Source organism: Centrocercus urophasianus, unplaced genomic scaffold (genome assembly GCF_019232065.1).
Source record: "Centrocercus urophasianus isolate 14NV4802_14NV808 unplaced genomic scaffold, USGS_Curo_1.0 seq_16, whole genome shotgun sequence".
NCBI lineage: Eukaryota > Metazoa > Chordata > Aves > Galliformes > Phasianidae > Centrocercus > Centrocercus urophasianus.
This window is the reverse complement of record NW_024884711.1, coordinates 33537558-33559187: the sequence shown is the minus strand read 5'-3', so window position 1 is coordinate 33559187 and position 21630 is coordinate 33537558. Positions and strand designations below refer to the sequence as shown.

The 21630-nt window shown below is 36.6% G+C and overlaps 1 protein-coding gene across 7 annotated transcripts in view; it reads left to right on the top strand.

Annotated features, from left to right (window-relative positions):
* Positions 1–21630, top strand: part of ZNF438 (zinc finger protein 438) — a 39044-nt gene that overhangs the window by 8916 nt on the left and 8498 nt on the right. For 2 of the 7 annotated variants that reach the window (XM_042817146.1, XM_042817145.1), the window contains exons 4-5: positions 12602–12658; positions 20163–20267. The exons of 1 other annotated variant lie outside the window; for it this stretch is intronic. In XM_042817146.1, coding sequence (XP_042673080.1) covers positions 12602–12658; positions 20163–20267 — 162 coding nt within the window. 4 more of the 7 variants (XM_042817151.1, XM_042817150.1, XM_042817147.1 and 1 more) reach the window with 4 other exon arrangements.

Sequence of the window (21630 nt, the reverse complement as noted above, 5' to 3'; positions counted from 1 at the left end):
GATTGGTTTTAGCAAGCTAACATGAAATTAGGGAGTAATCAGAATGAGATGAGTTTCTTAAGCTTTCAGACAATGAACTCAACTGTATTTTTATATTTAGTTCTACAAGTTCTCTCCTTGAGAAGACATGTAAATTACTGTTGTGACAAAGTGCATAAATATTCCTAGGATTTGATAGTAATTAATTCATTTAACTTATCTAAGGCACAATTAAGTGGCTCAGTTTGAAGCAGGCTATAAAAAGTAACGTGTAAACAAATGTAAGACACATCAGGTTCAGTGGCAGCCGTTTTTATAGAACTGCAGACATTTTGTTTTTAGGTGCAGTGGTTTCTCACTTTCCAAGCTCACAAACTGAGGTTCAGTTGCAGTGCTGCTTGACCAGATCTTTGAGGGCAGTTTTTTTTTGTTGCTTGAGTGACTTCATACTTCATCGTGTATACTTCAAGTACTGCTAAAATATTAATTAGCATTCTGATAGAGTTAGTTACCACTGCTGCATAGTTGCATACTATACTACAAATGATAGTCTTTTCCAATTTTCTTGTATTTGCCTTAGTTCAGAAGCAGCTGTCTATCCACCAATGCAAAAATCTCAGGATGCATGCTGCTTGTGATGGAATAAAATCAGAACAAAATTGTCTTTCAGAGTCTCTTTTATAGATAATATTTTTGCTGGGCTACCTACTTGAGTTTGACATCATGGACTGCAAAATAGATGATGTGCTTTTCAAATTGCATTCTGTGCTTTCTTGGTTCTCTGTATTTGCACACGTACATATTTATGTGTACATATATTAACACTAGTATTCTTATGTGACTTGACTGTAGTTGTTCTTGAATATAAGCATGCACAAAGTCTTTTTGCAGAGCTCTCCCATAATGGGTTATTTACATCCCACATTTTAATTCCACCTAGCTGCTTGCTACGTTTGCTTAGTAATGCCTGCTGACATGCTGCAGGTAGTCTTGCTATTCTTTATTTTAATGTATGCATACTGAAATAATCCCTATATTTTGTCTCAAAACACTCAGGCCTTGTTATGTAATATTTATTATTAAATATTGGCAATGTAATGTAGGTTGGAATGTTGTAAAATTGGGCAGTGCGGGTAAAAACCCTTTATGAATCGAAGTTTAGGGAAAGTAAGTACTCTTGTGTTACCTCAAAGTGAAAATATTTGACCTGAAAAGCTTGAAACAAATTTGAGTTTGTCAGAATATATGTAGGGAAGAAGAGAGGAACAGACCAGCTTGTCAGACTACCGTTAATTCTTGAGACAAAAAACTCTGCAGTTAAGCTACCCAGCTGGAACTTCATGGTGTGAGTGCTGATTTCAAGGAGAGGAAAAACAACAGAAACAAACAACAAAACAAGCAAAAAAAACCCAACCACCAGCTGCCATCTTTCACTTAAAAAGTGGAATGGGTACTTTTTCTCTATCGACTCTTTAAAATGAGGTAATATACTGACAGAACCAACTGTGCTTTAAAGAACTGGCACTGAAAATAGTGATTTTTCAGTCAGATGAGAATCTTTCCTACTGTTGTAAGTGGAGTAAATCCTGAGTGTCGTTTGCTCATGAGATGGACACGAACAGACGTGTATTGGTGATACACTTCCCACCTCTAATATTTAACTGCTCCATTTCTTATTTCTGGACAGTTATTTTTGGAAGTCTCTCTCTTCAAAGTTCACAAAACATGCACTCAGCTTGTATTCTCACGGACTTTTGCTAAACAGAAGTGGAGGCAGTGACTTTTGGAGGCAAAATAAACCTGTCTGCAATTTATTCATGTTTGCAGTACTGTAACTAACAAGATTCCAGGTAGCTGGTATTTCTGATCACGTAAAGGATGCACACACATTCATTGATAGCTTATTTGCAGCTATTATTGACTAGTGAAAATATTTTCTGTTCCTGGTAGATAAATATAGGAATCAGAATGCCTGATAGGCTCAGTTAGTGCTAAGTATTACTACACAGCTGACCATATTTAGGCACTGCTTTCTCAGCTGAAGAAGAAAAGTGGTTTAAGCGTAGGGATAAACCTGTAGGTATTTTGTTTTGTGCCAAGGGAGAATAAAGAGTCATAACGTTTTTAACGTTTGGGATGAAATAAGCACAGAAGTGCTGTCTGTATTTTTAAGACTTTCTAATTGTATGCTTTTAGATGAACAGCTTTGAAAATAAAAATATCTTACAATTTGAAAGGGATTAGGAAACAGAAATCCATGATATTTTCCGTGTAGAAGGACTTCTGTTTTTGTGATATGGTCTATGCTTTAAGTAGTTTTATGCTTTCTGTGTTATCTATCAGAAGTATATCTATTCTCTAGATTTGTTACTTATTGGTGGCTTTCAAAAAATCCTGTCTTAAGTTTTGCGTTTTGGGAACGTAAAGCTCATTCTTCCATCTGTATAAAATGAATTTGGTTCCCATTCTGTGGATCTTCATCATTTTTACATCAAGCAAATGTTACAGCTACTGCAGGGAACAGTTGTGCAAATACTTACAAATTATATATTTATGAAGCCTGAAATACTGAATAAATGAGTTACCTATTCATCTGTAGCCAATGTTAATGTGTATTTTTTTTAGATTAATCAAAGAAATGTGGTTTTTAGTGGAACTCTTTATCAGTGCTATTGCACGTTTCTTTTTTTTTTAAGTTATGTAAGTCCAGACTCATGGCAAATCACTGACATTTACACGCTATGGATCGTGAGGCCTGTGTGCAATAAAGGATGCAGTAAGTAAATTGATGTATCAAAAGACTTGTAGAAGAAAAGTAGAAAATGTCTTTCACAGTTCAACCATTCACTTTCACAGTTAGTACCATAATTTTTTTTTTTTATATCCCCTACCCCTTCTAGAGCTCTTCAAAAAACAAAACAAGGTATTTCATGGAGTGGCCTGGGTTGGAAGGGACCTTTAAAGGTTATCAGTTCTACCACCCTGCTGTGGGCAGAGTTGTCACCCAGCAGATCAGCCTGGCCTTGAACCTGTCCAGGGATGGAACATCACAACTGCTCTGGGCAACTTATTCCAGTACCTCACTATGCTCTGAGTAAAAGATTTCCTTCTCACACCTAGTCACAGCCTCCCCTCTCTTAGCTTAAAGCCATTCACCATTGTCCTGTCGCTACCAGACCATATAAGTCAGTCTCTGCCTTGTTTATAAACAGCTTTTAAATAATGAAAGGCTGCTGTAAGGTCTCCCTGGAGCCTTCTTCAGGTTGATCAAGTCCAGCTCCCTATGCTTTTCTTTGTAGGAGAATGCTCCAGCACAAAAGCCTGGTTGCTTTAAAATCTTGGTCATTGTTAATTGTTTTTTCTCGTGAAGTACTAATTCAGTTTGGTTTTGCTTAGATTGAGATAAAACTAATAAATTAGGAATACAAATATCCTTAGGAGCAGAAGGCAAAGCTGGAGGCGCGGAGTGAAAGAAGAATGTTCCCAGGGTTAGCATATTCAGAGCACCACAGCTGCTTGTTGGACATTAGCCAGGAATAATTTTGACTTGTTTATTTCACATATTTTTCTTCATGAACATATTTAGGAGACACTTCATTAAGCACGTCTAATAGTCTTTGAAGCTCTGTGTCTTTAAACTTTTCTTTTTTCAAAGAGCTAACAGGGTAGTGGATACGAAAATGGAAAAATAATATTAGCAAGGATTATCTGCACAATAAAAAGAACACAGTAGAAGTGAATGAAGGCACTGAAGTAGGACAGGTTAGAATTCAGTTAATTCTTTACGTGTTTATCTGCATGAAGATTTTCTGTAATAAGGTATGTTTTATTGGTAACATTGTGCGGGTATACAATAACAAATCCTACAAAAAAATATAATCTAAGTAAATCACAGAATTTGGATATTCATTTTGTCTGCACATCTTGTCCTGTATGCTGCATGGCAAACGGCTCTCCATACTGAGCAGTAGACGTTATTTTGTGTTGCTTCTGGCTGCTGATCAATCAAGCAATATCTCCAGATGTAGACAAACCTGTGGAATATTTGTGTCTGTCTAAATTTTGTGATTGGTATTAGGAAATGTATTTATGCCAGGTTGACTAAAGAAAAATAATACTGTTTCGTGATGATCTTGTTCTTAAAAGAAATAACGTGTCAGTCTATTTTTGCATCAGACTGCTGGGAGCTCCCAGTCAGGGAATCAGGGCATTCCATGCAGGAGAACTCAAAGCCATGTGTCCTTTCCTGAAAGAAGAGATGAATATGACTGTAAGAGCAAAGAATGCAGACTGAGCAGCTGAACATTTCTGTTCAGAGGACTCTTAGGAGTGAATATAACAATTTGGTTATACAGCAGCAGGGAGGGAGGATGCTGCTGCCTCTGCATGTTCTCAGCACACAGCTGGGCAGTCGCTTCTCTTGGTGCAGTCTTCGCAAGGGCTCTGTGGCTGTAGTCCAATTATTCAGCTCTGCAAGCTGAACTGAATTTCATTTTGCAAGAGAATTTTGAATATATTGGTTGTATGTTTAGAATTCTTTTTGCCTAAATGAGAAAAAAATGATTGTTCATTAGCATTTAGGGTAAGTATGTGTTCTTGGAGTGAAGTAGGCTCTCAGCTATCCTGAAAAAAAGGTCCTTAGTAATGAAACACTGACAGACTGGGTTTGGGGACAAGATCAGTGTAGCACAAAAGCAGTCAGAGCAGTTCTTAATACAGCATGTGATATGGTTTAGTTTTTGCCGAAGGAAAGCTGGGCCTTAGGATCTGTTGTGCTTTGATTGATCATAGGCGTAAAAGTGTGTGGTAGAGGTCAGTCCTTTTTCGGAATCTTGCACAACCAAACATCTTAAAAGTGATCAGTTGGTATGCAGTCACAATTTTAACATACTGGGACTGTGTATCGCCTTGGCCTTCTTGATCAGCCAGTTCTAAGTTGGCCATCTCACTTTCTCGTTTTTGCTGTGTACTGGTATGCTCCTTTTATATTTTTTTTCTTCCCAGCTCTTATTCTGCAAATAAGACTCTTTGAAGTTACTTTTTTAAAATGTACAATATTTTCTGTGTGATGGATATAGCTGCACAAACATAGATGTTTTTATTGGGTAGAGGTTGTATCTTTCTGTAGTTATCTAGTTGACTTTCTAAGAAACTTCTTAGCAGAAATTCTTACAGAAACAACTGTAAATGATGCTCACTTTGTCATGTGGCAAAATTTAGTACTATTCAACTTTGGAGCTGTGAAGGCAAAACCAGTACCGTTATTTGAGTCAGATTTACAAAGACAATTCACCTTACAAATTTGGAGGGGTTTTTTGATTGCTGAATTTTTTTCAGCTGTTGGTTATCTGTCTTCTAATGTGAGTGTTAACAACATCTCCAGACTTCATTAGAATAAGAAAACGTCTGTACAAAATCCTTCCTGAATGGCACAAGAAGTTGTGTCTTTTTTTAGTCTTCCCTGAGGGAATCAGTGTCCAAGTAACCTGAAATATTATAATACAAATAGAAGTAGCGATTAGGGATTGATTGTTTCTCATTTAGTTTTCATGTAATTTCAAGGCCAGCTATGATTCTGTAAGACTTCTGTGCCACATCTCAGGCTTCAGTTGGTTAGCTTTATAGGTGAATTTGTTATATTCTTGACTTAACATTAAACTTTTAATGGAAATGGCTCTGTTATCTGAGATATTCAAATACATTTTGACTATGTGTAAGTTCTGAAGTATTGAGTATATCTAAAATACATTAAGACCTCCATATTAAGAAAACAGAACACCCGATCTTCCGACAGCATTGCAGTCCTGGTTGATTATTTCTGCAGTCTAAGCTGATAATAAGATCCTAAAAGTGAATTTTTGCCAGAAAAATGTCACTATACTACCAGTAATAGCTCATTCCTCAGCTGTTCAAGTTGAAAATGGAGAAAAGGAACTAAAATGCAAGTACTGTTTTCTTGATCTTTCCTTTAGTAATCTTTAATTATTTCTGTTAGTAACTTTGTCGAGCATGTAAGTCTCCTTCTACTCTTCTAAATAACCTGTTTATCTTTAGTGTAAGAATAAATTGGAAAAAAAAAAAAAAAAAAGAGTGTGTGGCACTCTGTTAGAAAGTATCTTTTTTCACTGCCAGTCATAAAGAATTTGATTTCTTGACTGGCTACTGGCTTAGCATGAAAACGGGAATACCTGTACAGCTATTTCTGAAGTCTGGTGAAAACACTGGAAAAGGAATTACTGGAGAAATGGGTCCTACAAACACAGGCTCAGTGTTACGGTAATCTTCAGATTTTCCGTTTGCCAAGTAGTAAACGTAGTTTCATTTTTGAAAAGCATTTGTTGAATTGGAAGTTTTCAAAACTCATCTGGATAAAGCTTTAAATGCAAGGCAGGTTGACTCTGCCTTGAGCAGGGAAACTGGGACCTGCCGGGATCCCTACAGGCCTTACTGGCAGTGTGGGTACTGGCATAAGAAATTATGGCCATTTCTCTAATGTTGAGTAAGTTGTGCTATAAGTGCAGTGCAGCCACTGTCTAGTATTTGTGATATTCTTTATCTGAAAGGAAAGCTAATATACAGCAAAACTACATTATGTATTCTGTGCTTGTTTGGTCAAAGCAGTTATTAATTATGAACATCAATAAAGTTTTAAAAAAAAAAAAGTCTGTTTAGTCAGTCATTACAAACTACATTATAGCTGAAAAGCTTAATGATGTGCTGCAATTCCACCATGAATGATGCTTCATATTGCTAACAGAACATTAAGATCTGTAGGTTCCGTCTCATGGACTTGCAGTCCTCAGTCATGGACTGAGAACTGCAGCAGAACATATTAGTGACTTGGACCAAAACAGTAAATTAGTCCTTAGTCTGGGGCTGGGATAGCACAGAAGAAAGCAGAACAAGAAGGAATTGTACAGTTTGAATTTTAAAATGAGTGCAGAAGTACTCACTGCCAAGTAAAAGTACTAGATGTCTCTGTTTCATGATTTTTAAAAATCAGACCTCTGCGAGAACAGGACAAAGGGAAATGGCCATAAGCTGGAGCACAGGAAGATCCACACCAATATGCAAAGGAACTTCTCCACAGTCAGTGATGGAGCACTGGAACAGGCTGCCCAGGGAGGTGGTGGAGTCTCCTTCTCTGGAGATGTTCAAGACCTGCCTGGATGCCTACCTGTGCGACCTGCTGTAGGGAACCTGCTTTGCATGGGATTGGACTCGATGATCTCTGGAAGTTCCTTCCGATGCCTACAATTCCATAATTCTGTGAATCTGTAGAAACGTGGGAAAAATATTTTTGGTTTTCTAATTGTCTAATGATAGTCATAGTAACAGTTTTTCTGTTCTTTGCTCTTTTTAGTTTTTGAAATGGTGTTGTTTTTACAAATGGAAAATAGATAAATTTACAGACACAAAAGAAACTGCTCAGCTACAATTTATTTTGTGCGCATACATTTCATAAAATGATGAGCTGGTATTTCTCCTTCATTCAATTAATATTGCTCCCGTGCATACTTTTGAGAAACTTGTGTATAATTCTTCACAAGATCTTGAGCTTACTCTCTTGGTGTTGGTTACAATTCTGAAATATAGAATTACTGTGACTTCTTAAGCTGTCTTCATCAGTAGAAAATTTTTGGGATATTCTCATTTCTGGTTGTGTGTGTATGTGAAGTCTTTATTTGTGCAATTGAAGAAATTGGTTTCAAGAGAGAAATCTCCTGAAGAAAAGCAATCACTTTCAATTGTTTTTTCTTTTAAGCCAAAAGATGCAGTCAGAAGCTGAACTTGCACTGCGCCGTTTCCTAAGTAAGCTTTCATTAATGACAAGATATTACTGGAAGTAGCATAGAACCTGTTATGTAGGCACAGTTCCACTCTGACAGATGGGCATAATGTAGCCATGCCAGAGAACCATTATATAGATCACCTAGCAGGGTGTGAAGGAAGGAATTTTTGTCCAGGATTGCCACTGAGAGGTTCTAGTGAGCTTGAAGTTCAGGAAATGTACTCTGGCTGGTCCATCACATAGGATGACCAAACATGTAAAAATAGTCTGGGTTATAAGTTCTGGTGGGTTTTTACTGGGGGCGTGGAGGGGGAAGACCAATTGTAGTGAGGCTTCTGCTTCTTTTCGGCTGTCTGCTGAAGTCACCTAGTGCTCTCAGCCAAAAGAATTCTGCTACAGGCACGCATTTCTCCCTGATTAATTACCTAGGTATGGGAATATTAACAGTAACAGTATGTAATCTGTTTTGTAAGAAAGCTGGTGTTTTATACTGTGTATCTCTTTGGATACGTAGTTGTAGGATAAGGAGCTACTGGTGTAGGGTGAAATACTGGTGTGAAAATAGGATTGAAATAGAAAATTTTCAGTAATAATAAATAAAGCTTCTGGCTGAAGATTTGGATAGTGAAAGCATTGCAGAATTTTGGCAAATGCTGTTACTTGGACAAATGCTTTCGTGTATTCCACTAGTCAGTCTTTATGTATGTCATTGTCATTTCCTCAGGAGCTTTGTCATACTGCATCGCTTCAATGTTCTAATCCTTTGTTTCAAGTCTAACTCAGCCTTTAAATAGTTAGATTTTGCTAACTTTCCTGGAAGCTATTGCTAATCTGTACTTTTTGGGGAGCTTGGTTTCTAAAAAGTTTCTGAATGTTGGGAAATAGTGATGGTGTGGAACCATCATTTAAAAGATGACGCAGTATGTAAAAGAACAGGTGTGAAAAATGAAGTAAATGAAATGGCTTTTTAAACATTAACTGACATTTCATGGGCTTCTGTTAGGAGGATGTATTTTCTTAAGTGTGCTAAGTACTTCATATTTTTCTTTTTGGTGAAATATTTTCCTTCTGAAATGAAATTACATAATACTATTTAACTGATGCTTTGTTACATGCCTTGTTTTAAATTAGAATTTGTAATTAAGCTTAATATGAAATTATAAAATTTGATTTAATGCTTTCTTCCAGTATCTGAACCAGTGTTCACTGCATTAGATGGTATAGTCATCACTGAGAAGCTTTGTTCTTCTAACAAATGTACCAAAACTAAATTCAGTTAAGGTCACAGTGGTTTAGTTTAATACTATTAAGATATTAAGTAGTGTAATTACTTTCACATAGTTCTCCCTTCCCAGAGCATGAGGTTTTTAGTTTTGATGTCTGCTTAAAGCATGAGAATAACAGTAAAATTAATGTCATAACCTTTACAGCCTATTTATCATTTTCTGTGTAGTATCCTGAAGGATTTTGTCTAACATCTAAAATAAACATCCTAGTATGGACAAGCATCAAATTAGGTTAATTGAGTTCACCTGATATTCAGAGCCCATATGTCTGTCAGGACACCAATTTCCTGTAAAGACCTATGAGTGTTTTTCCATGAAGATTAGTTTTGAATAAATACAAGTGTATGCTCTGCTGCCTTTGATTGTTGAAGACAATTTACAGTGTAGTTTTGAGACTCTTTTTCATTTTATTTGATTTTCTTTTTTTCTTCTGTATTTATCCTTTCATTCTTTGGTAACGTAAGGAGGAGTGTAAACATGATAGAGATTTTTTTGTGGCATTAAGATGAATTTGACTTCTTAATTCTATCCAACTTGAACTCCACTTATTTGAAATTCTTAGATCTATTAACAGCAGATTTCAAGGGACTATTCTGTGTTCTGGACTACTGCATTTTGAATGTCTTTTTTAACTATCTTATCTTAGTGTTACAAACTGAACAAAATAGATTTTAAGGTTCTATGGAAATGTACAAGTTTTGTCATTTGGTTGAATGACGTAAAATTGTTTATATTGGTCCATACTTAATGTCATCTTTTGTATTTGGAAAGAAGTGGTATTGGAAAAGTAGGAGTGCTATGAAGTCCATTGATAATAAGAAAGTCTCCTAGAATGATTTCCACTTCAGCAGTCATTAAAAGTTAAAATCAGTAGGACATCTTGAAGTGGTGGCCAACATAACATCTGTTCTGGACGTAGGAGTGTGAAATATGTACAAACTGCAGCTAGTAATTTTGTTTCTAAGATTGGATCTTTTTGAACGTGATGATGTTTTGAGGAGGAAGTAACACAATGATTTAGACTTGCCAGCGAATGAAAAAAAGAAAGAAAAAAATGTGGTGAGGGTGAGTTACAGGTAGCCGTGCAGATGTTCTATCCTTGAATCCTGTGCATTCATTCAGAATTTCAGAACTTTTTGAACTGACAGCAGCATAAGTGTTAGGACACCCATCAAATGTGAGTAGCTATTGAGTAGCTGTTAAGCACATTACAGAGTGGCTGAAAAATGTCACGAATTTTCAGTGAGCAAGGGCCATTAATCATTGTGTTCATACAAAAATGCCAGGGGGCCAGTTCCCAGAGCAGCACCAGGCAGCGATCAAAAGGCAGCATTACTGTTGATGGAAAATGTGGATATAGTGAAAGTGTAAAATCCCCTCCGGTCCCTGCAAGTTTCTTGTTGCCAGGCTGCGGCCCGGCCCTTCCATCGCGGCGGCCCAGGGACGCTTTGGGGCCCGTTGCCGCTGTGCGGAGCGGTGCCGCTGGAGCGCGGAGCAGTGTGAGCGCTGCGGGCCGGCCGTTGCTTAAGTACCACGGACAGGGCCCGGGCGGCCGGCGGTCTGCTGCTGCTGTTGGAGCCGTGTGTCAGTCGGCAGATGGTTCCTTTCCAAAGCCTCCAAAATGAGTATCGGGAGGACAAGAATTTTTATACCCTGTGTGACTCCTGCCTTGCTCTTTAACATGCTGCTCAGCCAAACCAAACTATGATGCAGCCAATCCAGTTGCTGGACCAGGTCAAAGGAAACCAAAGTAGATAACAGCATAATTTGATGTTGTAATTGTATAATGTCTTTCATACTTTACTGTTAAATCACACTGGAAAGAAACAGCCGGTGGCCAAGTAGCCACTTAGTGATTTATGTCAAATGCTGTGCAGTAGAGTGGTAAGAACCAATGTCAAGCTCAGGAGAGATGGCTTCACAAGTGTGTGCTAGCATTCCTCATTGTAACATCCATGGAAGATTCTACTTATCAGTCAGCTATAGAGGATCCATGCAGTCAGATATTTGAAAGGAAACAGATGCTTAAGCCTACATTGTCTGTGTCTTCAGAATACATTGTCCCATTGGAAATCATTACATGTTTTCTTTCTTTGAGTTTAACAGGGACTTTGAATTACAAGAAACCTAAGTTGTAGACAGAACTGAAATATGAATGCATATAAGCAATTTCAGTGAAACACTTGATTTAAAACTCAGGTATGGTTTGCACGAGGTACAAGCATACTGGGTTCTATTCAGGAATAATTTTGGAAAAATGTTGCCATTTTTGTTTTGTTACTAAACCTGGTCTTTTTTCAACAGGTGAAAAAAAATATTTACTTTTTCAGGGACCTTTTTAGTTTTGCTTTTAGTATGGTGTTTTTTGAATGAACCAGCAGGTTAAAATTTGAAAATGTGTTGTCAGTGTTAGTGTATAGCAGTAGTGACCTATTTAGTTTTTGAGAGTGAAGAACTGTTGGGAAAAAGAGTATTAATGGGCATGTGAATGGAGTCTCAGTTCATGTATTGACTGAAATGTGCTTTGAAAATAAAATTGAAGGCTGAATAGATACAGAACTGCTGAATACGCTGGTTCTAAGTTTACTTTTGTTCACTTAGATAAATTAAAAGATTAGTGTGGAAAAGATGGGCATTGTTTGTGACCTCTGTACTGCAGCAAAAGCTGCCAATACCCAGAAATTACTACGATTTGACTAAAGTTTCAGTGTTGAGTCTGCAAGGTGAACATGTAGCACAGTAGTGTTTGAAATAACATGTGAAAACATTTGCATTTTACAGGATACTAACAGTAAATAAGAATTTGTCAAGGGATCTTCAAGTGGAAAAAAGAACAGTCACAGAAAACATGTATGCTGAGTTAACATCATCAAATTACTTTTCAGTTATGCAGTTGATTTGTGTTTTTGCTCACTGTTTTCTTTCACTATGCTATGTAAGGCTTGCATGTAGTACAACACTGGTGTGATGTCAAGCATTTCAGTGAATGAGTCAGTGACTCAGTGAACTAAATTATCACTGCAAAGATTGGCCTTCGAGTTCAAAACATCTTTGCTAGGATATACAAGGAGACTTTTGGTTTTGTATTGATCCTGGATTGTACACTGCATCTCAGAATTAGGGTTACTGACTCGTTCTGTGAGGACTAAAGAAAAGTAAAGAAAAAGTATGATAGCATACAAAAATAGTTGTTACTTCTCATAAAAAGTTTTGCTTAGTGCTAGCTTGTTTACTTTTTTGTACATTGCTTTAAAATAGTTTGAGAACTCAGAGTGAACACATGGTTTTCTTTAATTTTACATTTAAAAATATATAGCAAAGCATGTTAAATAAAATTTTAAGAAATGAATGTATAGAAAGATAAGAAACCTCTTTACATGTTATGGCTCCCTCTAAATTCACACTTGAACTAAAAAATCTTCCCAGCAAGGTGTGGGAATATTATTGCGAGTCTGTGCATTTAACTAGACACTACTAGTAACTTCCTTTAGTTTTTTAAAAAAAAGTATCAGAACTTCTAAGCATCTGTATTTCTTCTTTCCAGGAACGTTGTCCTATCTATTAGTGGGCATAATGCAGAATCCTTTAACTTTTTCTGCAGGTACAGTATGATTTCTATACGTTTTTTCTTTGAGAAATTAGACATTTGTGATTCAGAATGTGGACTAAAGAGTATCCTTGTTAACGAAAGCTTAAATGGTAGGTGTAACTCATGCCCTAATTTTTCATTACTGTTTATCTGTAATTACTATTTGTTATTTTTATAAATAATAACACCTATCACATTTAAGTGATTGTAGAAGCTAAGATTGTTTTCTTTTTAGGACATGGGTAATTAATGTTACTAAGACTTTAACGTATATAACTCTGCTTGTTTGAATTAGCAGTTAAATATTCAGGGTTTGTTACAGTTTTTATCCTTATATATTTGAAAATCACTGCTATATTTGATTCCTGTGTAACTGGGGCTCTGATCTATGTGCAAGTTACTCTGTAAGTCTAACACAAAAAAGAAAGTGCGTATTTTCTAAATGCAAACTTCGCCTTTTCTCCGGCATTTCTATCCTTATTAATGTTAATTGTGTTCAACTGCATTTCTGCTGTTTTGTCTCTTCAAAAGTCATGTTTTGATGTAGTTTTTCAGTGGAGCGTCTTGAATTTTTGTCTTCATTATTAGTGAGTATATTTACACCACAGCTGTGTATTCCGAAGTCTCTAAGTGTTCATCCATAACTTTTGTTTCCTTTCCTTGTTGTTCTGTGTTGTGACACTGGTATTTAAGTATAATTTTTAGCATACACTATTTTTAGTGGTAGCTCTTAAACGTGAATGTTGATGGATATGACATAAAGCCTAATGGACCCTGCTGAATCATTTTAGGCTGTCTGTTAAGTTTCCATTGTTAGTACTTATGTTAATTAAGAACAGCACTCTATATTACTTGCCTGGAAGCACTGAGCTTTTGCTGTCGTATGAGTTTATACTTTACCTCTTCTGTCAAGTCTATGATAATTCTGAGGAAGCTATTCCAAGAGGGCATCACGTGAATTGATCTTTGTTGATGTAGTTCCGTCTAACAGGACTGTTCTTTCAATGCAGGTAGTACGTAGCATTGTATAAAGACATCCACTGTGCAGTGTGCTCCACATCCGTATACTTGGGAGTGAAATACCTGAAATTCCCATAATTTAAAGAAGGTGAATTAAGGGTATTTGGCCATCATGTAGTTAAACTCTGTTCTCTTTAACAAAGTTATTTCTGGACAACTGAAGAATGCAGACTGTGAAGCTATTTGCAAACTCAAAAATAAGTTGGTGGGTTTTTCTTTTGTTTCCTTAAGAAAAATTCTTTTCAGTGTGTATCCCATTAAGAGCTTTCATGCAGAGTGAATTATAAGGGCCATGGTCTAACTTCTGTTGCTCACGATGGAGTGTTGCTCACGATGGAGCTCATAACCACATCCTGACCAAGAGCTGTATCAGTGTGAAATCGTGGTGCTCTACAAACGCACTTGGCTCAGTATATGTTTGGTGTTCTGTGGCTATCACTCTTCTTTGTCCTTAATACCATGAGCAACCTTTGATTCTTCAAATGTTATGGCCCTTTGAAAATATCAAAGTTATTAGCAATTTATTATGTTTTATGTGCAACTGTCACATCAGTTACGTCTCCTACAGATAAAAGGTTTGAAAATGAATGGCGTTGGAAGTAGAACATATCCATCAGCTGCACTTGGTATGGTACTTTTGTCAGCCTCTCTGTACTGTCAACAGGCTCGTTATTTTTCAGCTGAGTATGGAAGTAACCGTGATTGCAAGTGCTTCGAGTGACAGCGTAACCAGAATGTTAGCATTTGTCATATAGAAGCGTGAGTTCTGTAATTTGAAACGTGCTCCTTCTGCACGTATTTTCTTCATGCTAAAATATTATATAAGAAAGGTGATTTTTTTTACATGTACAGTGAACAGCGGCATACATTTAAAACAGGTGGCTTCTCTGAGTAATGAGAAATAGTTAACTTCTGAGATTTCAAAGTTCCAGTGAAAATTATAAAATCATAATAGAAATGTCTATCCATGTAGATATTTGTGTTTGAACAAATGCTGTGTTTGTTTTATAGCGCTCTATAATGACACAAAATAACTTTGAACCTTAGAGAGTTGAAATCCCCTTGGATGAGTGGTACTTTCAGATTCAGAAATTGCTTTTTTTTCTAGGAACTTGTTTAATACTTTCTTGTCATTTTGAGTTATTAATTAGAAAAATATGCTCGTAGGCTGGTAGAGTTTTGCTCCTTGTATGTTTGTTTTAATAAAAATCGTCATATAACTTAAAAAAAAAAATTTGTATAGTTTAATATAACAGTTTAATGTCAATGTTAGTGTAGTTGTAGAGATCTCAGACTTCAATTAACCATGTAAATGTGTTCCTTAGCATCAGACCTCACTTTGCTGGAACCCCTGCTGCCTTTATATCATTAACATAAATGCAGGTGCAAATAGCATTTATGCACTTTGATAGAAAGCAGTTGGAGACATTTCACTGTGGGACACGACACTTTCAGATTGTGTACATCTGTTCAAATAATGTATCCAAGCCAGTGACATGAATGCAAGGATAAAAACATCTGCCCCTGAGACCATTTGCCATGCGGCAGATGCTTACATCTTTATTTATGCAGATGGTTTGTGTGATGAGCTGAGAAATGATGAAAGCAGGAAAGTTTGACAAAGATTTCAGGGCATTGCTTAGGATGGGAAAATATCTTGGCAACAGAACTTAATTTTCAGATGTCTATTAAAAAAAAGTCTGTTATAGTTACTGATGTTTTTAGTAACACAGACGTATTTGAAATATTGACAGTTAAGAATTCTCTAAACTACTTTTTAAATCAATTTTGTGAAAAATTGTACTGCAGTTAGAGAAGATAATAGTTTAATGGGGAAGCTCAAGACTCATTTAATTGCTTTAACAGGAAGGCTCAACAGCTTTGCTTCAAGTTTTTCATGTTTTCAAGTTTATTTAAAATACTGAGTTGAGTGAAATGTTTGCACTACGTAGAATATTTTGCAATACTAAAGTAACCTTGGGAAGCATGTAAAGACTGTATCTTAAATTTTTGTGTCATTTAAGATTTTTCAGCAGAAGCTTATTTACTGTTACAAGAAAAATCAGATTTGTAGGCTAGCCTTTACATTTTTTGAAAATTACTGTCGATTAATTGGCACAAGTTTGCATATCTAAGCTGAGTTGGCACTGAATAAGTAAAAAGCAAAACAATGGCTTAGACCTCAGTGCTTAGGCCTGAGAGCCCTACCCTCCGGGGGTGGATGGATGGGGCTTTGTGCTACACCTGACTCCCTCTGCTGGACTTGAATGACCAGGACTTGCTTTGTTGCAAGTTGCCACTCGACTCAGCGAGCGCTCCAGATAAACAGAAATTTAATGTTAAATTTAATGATATTTTTGCGCGTGGCAAATGAAGGATGTCGTCTCTGGCCTACATTCTTTCTAATTGTGTGTCATCCCTGGCCTACATTTTTGCTAATTGTGTATCTGTTTTAATTCCATTGTATGTTGGTACTCCTTTACAAGCATTGGCTAATGCATTATCACTTATCAGCAGCATATTCGATCAATTTCTTTACAGTACATCCAGTACAATCTTCTGAAAATCAGTGCTGCCTTAGGTAACACGGCGTCTAACATGGGCAAGTGTAATAATGTCATAAAGCACTGAAGATAATGGGAATTATGCTTGGGGTGGGGGACAGCATTCAGATACTCTAATTTAAATCTTCTGCTACATCCTGCTGCTGGAATGGCCTAGCTATGTTCAGGCGTAGCAGCAAGTGATAAGTTTGTTCTGAAAACAAATATTTTAGCCAGGCTCTTTCTGAAGATCTTCACTTTCATTTGCTCTATGGGGGCTGTGTTTCCTTTCAAAAATATTCAATCTATTTGGAGTGTTGTGGAGATCCTATGATCTTCATTTTTGTTTTAATTCTTACTGGAACTGATTATAGGTAGCAATGTTTTGCATGTCTTAGATTAAGCCATGTAATATGTCTTCTGAAGCAAACTTTCTTGTGATAAAAAAGGGTGGGGGAATAGTATAAAAAGCATTCCAGAGCAAAAGCCATAGAGATTCCTCATTCATAGAATCATAGAATGAATTGTAGTATCATAGAATGGCCTGGGTTGAAAAGGACCGTAACGATCATCTAACTTCAAGCCCCCTGCCATGGGCAGGGCTGCCAGCCACTAGACCAGGCTGCCCAGAACCTATCTAAGGATCATTGGGTTAGATCACAACAAAAGGAAATGAGCTATTCACTAAATCCATCTGAAAATACTCTCCAGAAATCCGTCTAAGTTGAACAGTGTGTTTTATATTCCAGTCTCTCCTTTGGAGAAGAGAACTATGAAAGCTATTTGTATGAAAAGACTCAGAACGAGTCAGGCTGTGTCTAACCATCTTCTGATCCTTTGCTCATCTTCAGTGGGGGAACGCATTTTGAGTGCAAAACTTAGCTGATAGATGCTTCTAATGTCTGAAGTAATACAGATTTGCTCTACGGAGAATCTGTAAGACAGAGCAGAGAATTAATCATTTGTCCTCTCTTACACAGGTCTCAGTTCAGACAGAAGTGCTCTGACTTTAGCGTAAAATGGGTACCCTATAAAATGATTAACAGTCTGACTCTTTTTTAGTGCTTTGTTTGCATTTGTGGGGAAAAAAAAAAAAAAAAAAAAAAAAAAAAAATTGAGGTGTTACAGTCTTATTTCCCTTAGTGCAACAGTAGTAGTTTTCCATCCCAGAGAGGGATGGAAGGAAAGTTAAATTCCCAGTGAGATGAAGATTGATTCTGTTCTCAGCTTATTTGAAAGGTGAGCAAGAATGTAGTTGGAAAATATTTCATGACTTATTCATAAAATAGTTCTACTTGACCTTTTGTGCTGCTCAGTTTCTAAAGAATTCTGCCTTCATTTTTGTAGCAGATTCCATCATTATTGTCTCCTGAACTTAACAAAAAAAGAGTCTATTAATTACCACTTACGTTAGGTGTCTCAGGATTTTGTCCAGGTTGATGTGATCTTGATTGTCCTATTAAAAAGGATTTTACATTGACATCAACTTTACAATGAATGAATTAGTGTTTGGTCTGTTTGATTCTTGAAATTCACTTAAAGAAATTTAAACTGGCAGGTCTTCCAAAAAAGAACTTTTGAAAATCCACTCGTTTTTTTCTTTGGAAACTAATGTTTGTTCCCACCTCCTAGAGTACGTAATTCATATTCAGAATGCCATTGAAGTTTTATAAATTTATAAAACAGTGCTTACATCACCTCCCTTTATCTTTTATGAACAATTATTTCCTCCTGGTGGTTGCAGCACTGAAGCCTTGCTTTGCAAATCTCTAGGGATGGAATCCTCTCTTGAGTGGAATGACTGGGCAAAAAGAACAAAGATAAAATAGAGGAACTGCAGTGCTATCTAAATGGTTTCTTTTTTAATCAACTGACCTGTGTCAGAGCAGCATGGTTTCTAGAAAGTGCACGCTTTAGTTTTGATGTGGTTGATGGTGGAATCTAGCACGGAGATGTACAGAAGCTGGAATGCACTCTTTTATCACATATGCATGTAACTGCATCTCTCAGAAGTGTTCTGTTCTTAAGCAGGGAAGAGCCAGCGTTCTCATCTTCATTAAGATAAAAAGTGGTTTCAGAGGCCAGGCAACCTTAGATCTATTTGCATGAACATTATTCCTAAGTTCTCTTACTGTGTTAGAGAGAAAAATGTGTGTGATTTCTTCAGCTGCTAATAATATTACTAATAATTATAGTTGCTTTTCTGTGGCAGTTCTTGTTTCTTGATATGAAAACATTTTGATCTGTTTAAAGCCTATCATATTAACCTTAATAGGAAATGAGTAGTTTATATTTGAAAGATAGTGCCTTCAAAAGGAAAAAAAAAAAGCTTTTTTAAACTTCTCAAACACAACTGTAAGAAGCTAAGAAGAGTCTTTTGGAAGCTATTTAAGGAATACAGGAAGTGTCCTGCTGTTCAGTGTTTTTCTAGAAATGGGCTTTAATCTTGATCCCATAAAATAGTAAACATGCACGGAGTTTAAAGCAAAGGAGGTCTCTAAACGGTAGAATGCCTTGTGAACAACTGTCAAATTATATTGATGCTAAAATCACTATTAATTACATATAGCTCTAAAGAGATGTAATTTCCCTTCTTAGTAATTTAACAAGCTGTTTTGATCTTGTTCCTCCAGTGGTATGTCAGAACACGTTTTCTAGTGTTTGTACGTTATGTATCTTAGACTTTGTGCAAATGTTCTGTGGCTTTCCAATCTTGCAGTAGAGTACTTTGTTGTAATGTTTGATTTTCCAATCTATTTTAAATTGCACAAAAGAATTCCTATGTAAATGTGATTATGTTATCAAGCATTAAAAGGTAAGGAGTGCAAGATATGAGATTATCCTTGCAGTTTAAATGCTTCTCCATTCCAAATTACATGTCATAGTAATGTTCCTTTCTCATCTGAAGTATACTCATAATTCTTTATCCCCATCTGATTTTGTCCTAGACACTTTCCAAATCTCATTTCTAACTATCTTGTCGTTTTTCTGCTTGCCCTCTGTATATCCTAGCTTCTCTTTCATGCTGTGTGAGCCCAACAGTTAAGAGCTAAGGAGAGTTTTCTTGTTTCCAACACTGATATTTGAAACTAAAACTGTACTTTTTGGAAAAATCTGCCTCAGCCTGAAGCACGAGCATGTTTAGTGGAACACAATCATTGGGAAAAGCTAGTTTCTTAAAGTATCTCTTAAACATATGCCGAGAGCCTACAGCTTGGGCCAAGTTGGGGCAGCTTTTCAGTAAGACAGGAAATTATTGTGTCACATGTCAAGGTCTTCCTCTAGTAATGTATTATATTTTTATTAAAAAATAGAAATGCACACACCTGGGGATGGCTGACATTCATTTTCTGTGAGTTTTTTTAAATTATCTGAGGCAAGTAGCTAGAATGGAGTGTTCCTCTCAAACCATTTATATTTGGCAAAGAGAAATGACCGAACATTGTTTCTTATATGGTGTATGTGGTGTTGGACACTCCTGACTTGTGCACTTTATTACCAGCTTCATATCTTACAGGTGTGCAGCAGAAGTAGCTTTGAACATAAAGGCCAGATTCTGTTTTCTAGAATGCTGCCATTCTGTTAATTTATGTAAGATTATGGGAAGTGTCAGTTGGCATAGAACTTAACCTTCGGTATGTAAAAAAAACTCCAGAAAGTTATGGAAACTTCATTTTTCTGAGCTTTTGGTTTTGGTACTGTCGTCTCTCTACCATGATGCTCAAGTTAAAGTATCACATCTGTTTACCACTTCAAACAGCTTTATTTCTTTTTTAAATTGTTGCCTTGTGTTTGGTGTGTAATATATTGGATTTTAAAACATTTGTGAAGATGGGAAAATGGCAAAGACCAAGAAGCAATAGCTTTCTTAATGCATTAACTGAAAGATAATGTTTTATATACTTTCTGGTGCTGGGATTGATTAATTGAAACTGACTGAAGCACTTTTGCAGGTGGTGTTTTTTTGCATGCTAATCCTGCAGAGAAACAAAGTGTTCAACACACTATGCTGGGTCAGCAAAAACAAGAAAGTTGTGCTGGAAAGACAGTATCCACAGGTACTTAGTGTGTATGGAGATGTGGTAAAATCAGTGATATTTCGTATAGCATTGACTGAAATAAGTGCAGTGTTGTGTGTTAGAAAGTAGTTATGCATTTTGTTTCCCAAAGAACTCAATAGTCACCTTTTTGAAGTTTGCAAAGGACTGCAGAGTAAAACGTGCATTAAAATATTGTTAATGTTTTTTTTTTTAATCTGTATTTTGCCTTTTCTTTCAGAACTGAGTGGTCCTTCTGTGTTACGTTCTGCCAATTGTCCGGTCATACACAAATTAAGTATATGCCTGGCCAAGTAAGGAAGGCTTACAAGAGTTGTTTAAAAAAGAAAAAAGGCATTAATACCCAGAGACTGAAGGAATTCTGAGTTGTTTTTTTGTTTTTGTTTTTTAAATTTTTTTTTGTAATTTTTAAGCAGGCTAGGTGGGAAATGTAATTTTTTCTGGTGTTTTCAGTGATGCCTGAGTTCTCCAATGTTGCATGCTATATGTGTAGTGAGAGCAAACAGAAAGACATACAAAAAGAAGGCAAAAAAGATTGGAATAAACTAAATTTGAATGACTTGTGAAGAAAAGAGAGCCATGAATGAGTGGCAGCCCAGTGGAAGGTGTCCATTCTTCCAGAGGACTCTCCTCAGCATGACTTTGTCAGAAGTTTGATACATCATTGATTTTTATTGGTATATCATTGGCCAGTCCTATACAGTTTTAAGGTAATGTGGAAGTACAGAAAGCTTATGACATCCTGCAAGTATCAGAGTAATTTGATACTCACGTGTATGAGTGTGGTAACCATTAATCTTTCAACAGAGACTTTTAAAGCAAATGGATTGAATTGCATTTGACTTAACCTTGTACTTAATTATTTAAAAGTGTCTACCTATTGCTCCAACTGGATGCAAAAGTGAAAGACTGAATACACATCAGTTAAAAATGAGATGCACAGCATTCAGATACTGCATTCAGTGTGTTCATTTGTTTCCTTTATTTCTAAGAAAGTATAAAAGCTGCTGCTCTGCAATGACAGACCTGTAGACTGTGACTTGTAAAAGGAATGTGTTCTAAAACAAGGGCCATCCTTGAAAGTGCCATCACAGTGCCTCTCATAACTGCCAGTTCCCCTTCTCAGATCCCGGACTTCATTTGCTCAGCTCACAGCTGGCTAGTCCTTGTCAGAAAAGAGTCCTTCTAACTAATGGAAGTACTTTGGAAGATAGAGTGGAATAGAAGTGGAATGACCCTGAAAGATGCGTATTAATTATCCAGGTAGCCTTCTGGAATGGTGGCAGCCAGAGCATGTTTAAGTCATTTGACTTTTTCAGTGTCATGGCGGCAAAGACGTGAATAACTTCACCAGTGTCCAAAG